The 7404-nt window shown below is 35.2% G+C and overlaps 1 protein-coding gene across 1 annotated transcript; it reads right to left on the reverse strand.

Moving 5' to 3' along the window:
* Nucleotides 1-1736: 1736 nt before the first annotated feature.
* On the reverse strand, nt 1737-7178 carry LOC149793150 (alpha-crystallin B chain-like). Its single transcript, XM_089967072.1, has 3 exons — nt 6978-7178; nt 5183-5328; nt 1737-2978 (listed from the first exon to the last, which is right to left on the reverse strand). Exons 2-3 carry the CDS (start codon nt 5317-5319, stop codon nt 2591-2593), a joined length of 525 nt encoding a protein of 174 aa, XP_089823198.1. The 5' UTR covers nt 5320-5328; nt 6978-7178; the 3' UTR covers nt 1737-2590.
* Nucleotides 7179-7404: the final 226 nt, after the last annotated feature.

Raw genomic sequence — 7404 nt, forward strand, 5'->3', positions numbered from 1 at the left:
TAGGTATATTGCTCCATCGGTAGTTCGGTGGTATGATTTGGCTTGTTTCTTTGCTTGTTTTGTTTTGTTTTCTAGGGCCGTTTATCGAACTGAATTTGTTCTTATAAAACCCCAAACAAACAAACAAACAGAATGAAATGTGAAAATAATACATTTTGGGTCCATTCGGTCCTTTATTCGGCAACGTTTATGTACCTATCACTGGGGCCCCGGGTGGCTTGAAGCAGATCAAAACGTACCAAAGTCTGGACTCACTGGAGTAAAAACTCACCCAAGTCAAAATGTATACACATCTAACACGAGCTTCGGACATTTAGTAAGTTTTATATCCAGAATGTTCCGTATATCAGCAGATACTACTTCCCAGTAAGTTGTAAATAGGCATAGATGGTTTCGAATCGCGTTTGTGTTTGAACAGTCTAGAAAGGATATCGTGAATAATTAACACCATATGGCCTTTGAATGTTAATTTGATATTGAGCGTCTTTTGAATAATTTCATTTCGAATAAACCAGTACAATATTCTATGATGTGTGATTTGCAAATCAAACCCCGTCTGTAATAGATGAAAATAAAAATAAGCCAGATAGATACATAGATAGATAGATAGATGGATGGATGGATAGTTAGATAAATAGATAGATATATAGATAGATGGATAGATGGGTGGATAGTTATATATATATATATATATATATATATATATATATATATATATATATATATATATATATATATATATATGGATGGATTCGTTAGGTATGTAGATATTTACATAGACAGACAGACAGACATACAGACAGATAGATGCCTTTTGACTTGGGTACGTTTTAACTAGAGCAGGTTTTGACTTGTGTACGTTTCGGTCTGAGTACGTGTAGCGTAGAGACGATATTAGGGTTCCTATGCGGGACACTGTACAAATCTTAATGATTCGTCCCACCTTGTCAATAACATAAAAATGTTAATCAGTGGTCTCCTATGCTTTGCTTCCCCCTGCTATATATGGTAGCTGTTGGGTATGTTTTGACTTTGGTACGTTTTGAATGTAAACCGGGTGGCCGAGTTATCTAATACCCTTGAATCTACCGATTATTGCCATCTAATCTTTGTCCACATGGGTTCGCGTATCTGGCTCGACTAACGGGGGTATGTGATACAGCTGACAGTAGCTTTCCGTGGGTCAGTGTTTCATAGCCGTGTTTGTTTTCCTCCACCACTCATACAGGTCGCCATATGTTGCCTACCACCCGCTGAGAAATGGCGTTAAACAGAAAAACAGCAACTATTGTCACTTCTCATACATGTAATGTATGAATACACTTTGCAATTTCTGATTTTAACATTCTTTTTACATTTCAGCTGATGTTATCATCGAAAATAATAACACACAAAGGTTGATTTACGGGAAGAAAGATTGCATCATTTCAATAAGTGTATAAAGGAAAATTATGTTTCGAGTGGCTGCCACCAATACGAGTCTTATTATCCTTTTATAATTGAAAATGAACATGTACTTGCTTTTGCTAATCTTGTATTTATCAAAGCTAACGAACTTGAAAATGTATATTCTTCCTGTTTCATATGGACTATAATACCAGGTGCAATGTCATGTCACCATATGAAATATCAGTTGATATTAATATGACGTGGCAACATAATATTGTATAGACAAGCGATTCCAATTCTAGAGAAGTTGCAAGGGAGAAGAGCTAAATGTATCAGAGATTAACAAAGAAAGTTATGTTTCATTTATTAAAATCAAGATTTATTGAAATTCATTCATGATGAAATACACAGATAGTAATAATCACTAGTATAGACGGGACTAACATATACTTTCTCAGTGTATTAACATACTTTCCCAATATATTAACATATACTTTCTTTGTATTAACATACTTTCTCAATATATTAACATGTACTTTCTCAGTGTATTAAAATATACATTCTCAATGTATTAACATATACTTTTTGAATGTATGAAGATATACTTTCTCAGTGTATTAACATTCTAAATTTCGTTAATACAGACACTGATACATGCTATAATTACATCATACTATCTAACTAGGTCAATGTTTTCACTCAATGATGATACTATTACGTCATCAGTTGAATGATCTTGTACCCCTTTAAGAAATGGGGAGGTCGTGTATAATTGTATGTCTTACTACCACAGTCATTTTGGATATACGTGTTTTTCCAGTATTACTAAACGAGATGCGAACAAAACATAAATTATAACAAAATTAGAGGGCACAAATACTGACTCCTAATCGAATGTTTTGCAAGATGGCGGTGTCTCATTCAAAGCAATTATTATCTGTAATATTACTACAAACAATGTTTCTCATAAATAGCATAATAAAGCGCACAAAAGCCATTGAAGTAGTACCCGTTTCAACACGTTTTCTTGTCTAAGTGTCAAACACTTCGACCGATTTTTGCGATTTGATTAAGTTACTGTGAAATAAAATCAGAAGTATTCCACTTATTCGTAACGTCCGTTGGGGAGACTGATATAGAAAGCGATGCAATGGACCTTTTCTGTTTGTTTAGAACTGATTTCAACAATGAGAGCAGCACTTTATTTTTCCTGTGTAATGGGCAGCTTCTTCTCTTTTGGCGCTTCAATCATTGGCAGAGGAGATGACGTCACTGTGAGAACACCATCTCGTGACAACGAGCACGTTAAAGTATCAGCATCCACACCCTCTGGGACGACAAAGCAGCGGGAAAATTCCTGATACACATGAGAAGTGTCAGATTTTTCCTCGTGCTTTGCATGTACTGTCACTTGTCCTTCCTTGACAGTGACGTTCAACTCTTCCGGTTTGAATTGGCTGAGGTCCAGCTGAACCTTCATTCGACGCGTGCCATCAGCCTCTGTGACGATCGGGTCCCTAATCAGTTGTAACTGTTCCCTAAGGGCTAGGTCACTCGCGTGGTCGGATGGCTCCATGGTTGGTGTCAATCTGTAATGAATAAGAGAATGACTTTCAACCCTAAACATAAAGTAAATCACGAACCAGTTATCAGCAATAAAGAGTGTGACCTTCCTTTCATAGAAGACATTACCTGTTTCCATTACAGTTCCACCTCCTACTACAATTTCATGTTCACCCAAGAATTAAAACTATCAACTAACGGGCAATAACATTTAAAACAATTTCCAGATATGTTTATGTGCAGGCAGAATATACATAATGTTGAAAGAAGAAGCTAAACTAACACAATTCCCCGCGTAACCAGATACAAGGGACGTATGCTTGAAATTACGTATCCATGATCGATGTCAGAGAGATCAATCCTTTCTGTATACACGTATACTTTAAAGGGTCAGAGACAAGCATCATTAATACATGATACGACCCACGTAACTTCTGTCCTTCTTTTGCTCATATCTTCAGAAATAGGGCTTTGATCTAGTCCTCCGCTCTGGTGTTTAGTTTACTATGGTTTACATGAATTTTAAACGCCTTTCCGCTTCTATCGGAGACATAAAACAAACACACACAAAAGTCTATAGAGAACCAATCGTCTGGACGTAACGCCAGATCAATATCGGTACGATGTCTGCAGTGTGGCAGTTTAAAGTTGACTAGCACTGGGGCATCAAGCGCAGACATGGCGCAACAATACGTATATATAAACATTCTAGCGACCGTCTGCAGTTGATTCTAGATCAATGATGAATTTACACACATTAATTATTAGTGACATATAGAAATAACGATAGAAAGTATTAATAATCCTCGTTTCTAAATGAATATAACATGGTATACATTTTCTTTAAAATCTTTCTGATTTCTGTCCCCCACCCCACCCCCAGGCATAACGGACAAACTACGCAGAAATGTGGAGTGAGAGATACAAGAAATGTGTGCTTAATTAAACCTTGATATAGAAAGTACACCAGGTAATCTACAAGAATACTGTTCGTCGTAACGATACGTGCGCACTTTCCTTGGGATTTATCTACAATGTTTATCAATGATTCAAAGTTGCAACCATATCGACATTATACAATAAATTCCTCGGTTACATGATACATATACTGTGATATTGTTTTGATTTTTGTTCATGTTTCTTAAATATACTATAATGTTCTAAAAATTGATTATTATTAATTAATTATGAAAATGTCCAAAGGCCTCTCTTTGTGTATGTATGTATATATGTCTGTCTGTCTGTCTCTCGATCGATCGAAAATCGTAGCAAGATACGGGCTAAAATCTATGAAATGACGAACGTACATTATTTTCGTTTTGACATCCCCTATCTCTGGACAAATGAATGATGGTAAACCTTAAGTCAAACCAACCAAAGGATGTGTGTGTGTGTGTGTGTGTGTGTGAGAGAGAGAGAGAGAGAGAGAGAGCGTATGGTCAGTGATACTGTTCCTAAAGCAGAATAATGACTTAGATCAACTGTAAATATATTGAAATAGATAAATTACCTCTTGTTTGGTTCCTCATTTCGCTTAGTTTCTATACCACATTAATTTCCATGAGTCGGTAGGTGAATGGCTTAGGTTTCAAATGAATGGCGTAGCTAACCAAGTGTTTGTAGTGAGCTACTTTTATTATTAAAACATTTTCACGTTTAAATCATAAGTGTGTTCATATTGATTTATTCAATGTGAAGAAAAAGTTAAACTAAACAAAAAGAAAACAATAAACTTATCAATATGCAAAGGTGATTGTAAATAGCCACAAAAGGCAAAGAACTAAATTTTGTAGCGGACACACGTGGGGATTGAGTTCATTCACTTGGTCAATACACAGCTGCCTACAGTAAATATTACTTCTGTTCAATGGGCAAATATATGTATTTCTATGTGATATAAATAAAATATGTGTCAGCATGTACGCTGTATCAATGATATACCACTCGTTGTATACATTTTTCATTTAAAGGAAACTCCGCAAGCCTCGTTTCCTTTTAATGAAAAATGTATACATCTCGTGGTATATCACTGATACAGCGTACATACTATATATATATATATATATATATATATATATATATATATATATATATATATATATATATATATACACGCACTAAAAAGACGATTCGTCAGCTAAGAAAATACTTTATGCAGCATTGAATGATCCATTGAAAAATAAAAATCTTTGAAAAAAATGGAGACAGGAAAACAACATCCGTGTACTACCTATTCATGGCATTGCGCATGTGTCGGAAGTCCCTCATCATATGTTGTTGTAGACGGGTCATCTCCCTGTTCATGTCATCAAAGATGTTGTCGTACACCAGGAAGTCACCGAATGTAGGAATCAAGAATCTTGCCATCTTTTATCTCTGTTGTATGGAAGAAAAGTAAAAGCAAAATTTAAAAGAGAATTTATAAGACAACATTAATTTCCTATAGTTTTTTGCTTGCTTGCATTCATTGGTTGGTTAGATTCATGGATGTTTGAGAGAAATGGTTATTTCTTCTACGGTACTTAAAACTACCTATGTCTAGCTATTTGATCATTGAGAGAATATTTGATGTAAATGTTGCATAGCCATAAACATGTGAAAAGCAATGGCAACACAATATACTAGTACTAAAGACCCAATAACTGAAGTGAAAGTTTTAGAATTTTTAGGCCTTCGTTATCAATAATAATAATAATAATAATAATAATTAAAATCTGTATTTACAGGGTTTGTTACATTTCCTAACTTGAACCTGTTAGAATACAGCTTGGCAGATGTGTAATATTTAGTTGTAATGGACCCATCGGCCGAGCATAAATAACCAGCCCCCCCCCCCCCCGACTCCTAATATTGCTTTTATGGGGCTCCGATATGTATGCTGTACTTATATTGGTGGAAATGAGGTTGAGATACGCGTGTGAAGAAAGCTCGTTAAATATGTTGTACCTATGTATGTAGTCTGCTAACATGCGATGTCAAATCTTTCTAGGCCTCTAGTGCAATCTATTTTCGATGCTGAAAGCACATCTACGGCGGTGAAGATTTAATTTATTACGAGGTTGAATAGTTGGCAAATCGGACTAACTTTATGCAGATACAGAATTTCTCATTTAATAAATATATTCAAATTTTAAAATATAAGTAACTCAGAAACAAATAGGAATTATCATCTAAATGCTGATAAAAAAAAATGAGCGAACACTAAAGTTAAACAAGGGCTTGATCCGAAATGGGAAAGTACACGAAGATCATTTCAACTGAAGCAGATGTTCAAAGATGACATTATTTTCACGGGTTGCTTGAGCAAATATAAAACATTTAATAAAGTAATGTTAGTGTCCAATAATAATAATAATAATAATAATAATAATGACATAATGGTTAGGCATATGGTAAATAAATAAACAATCGTTAGCACGGCTCGTCCTTAAAGATGTTTTTTTTTTTTTTGGTTTATTTGCTCTGTTGGTATTAAACAATTCAATATACGAATATGAAGGGAGGGAAATTACGTGAAATATGTATATATGTGTTATGTGTGTGTGTGTGTGTGTGTGTGTGTGAGAGAGAGAGAGAGAGAGAGAGAGATAGAGAGAGAGAGAGAGAGAATATATCTGCTTATTGAAATACTGAAGCTGAACTTACGCTTGGTAAAGCACACCAACCCCACCTCTAAATACAGTAGGGAAAGGAACACAAACATTACGTGGAAATTGTATATGTGTGTGTGTGTGAGAGAGAGAGAGAGAGAGAGAGAGAGAGAGAACTTAGTAAAGCGCATTAACTTGACTACATATAATGGAAAGTTTATACTTGCATTGTGAATTTTTCTAGCGTTAAAAGCACTAGTATTTCTCATTGCAAGTCCAGTACAATAATTTCTTGATCATTCTGCTGAACAATACACTGTATAATTGCCTAATGTGTAGATGTAGGCAATTTCATTCCGCCCCGCCCCACGCACTAAAATCTTTCCTCCTCTGAGCATATCCTAGTCTAAAATTGAATTAAGAGTCTCTACTTACCTTTTAGCGTTACGATCGATACTTTATATCCGTATATAGTAGGACCTAGGAATATCTTGCTTGTTGCTTATTTTCCTTTCAGAAGTTTATACAAATGCACATGCAGTGGCTTCACTATTTATACCATACTAATACGGTTCTAGAATATTTCGGCTCATCAAGTAGTTTCTAGAAAATTCTAGTAAGTCAAAATAAACCACATCGGCCTTGAACTGTGGGGATGGTAATATTACAAGCTATCTAGGCCATACATGTATGGCATGCTATCAGTGACAATAAGTGTATGGCGAGCTGACGGTGATGAAACGTGCAAACTTTAGTCGAGCAAAATGCATTCAGCAAAGACCTAATTTGAAAATTAATCTGTGCAACATATATGTGCATAATGTATTTAGTCAACAACGTGAAATAAGTCAAGTTTAATTTT

Source organism: Sinohyriopsis cumingii, chromosome 8, assembly GCF_028554795.1.
Source record: "Sinohyriopsis cumingii isolate HCF-2022 chromosome 8, ASM2855479v2, whole genome shotgun sequence".
Classification (NCBI taxonomy): Eukaryota; Metazoa; Mollusca; class Bivalvia; order Unionida; family Unionidae; genus Sinohyriopsis; species Sinohyriopsis cumingii.

Bases quoted from the DNA above. Each gene is read 5' to 3' on its own strand.
- LOC149793150 (XM_089967072.1), bottom strand. From the start codon at position 5,319: ATGGCAAGATTCTTGATTCCTACATTCGGTGACTTCCTGGTGTACGAC. The intron at 2,979-5,182 runs GTAGTACACGGA...TATTCATTACAG, and splicing joins ATGCGCAATGCCATGAATAG to ATTGACACCAACCATGGAGC.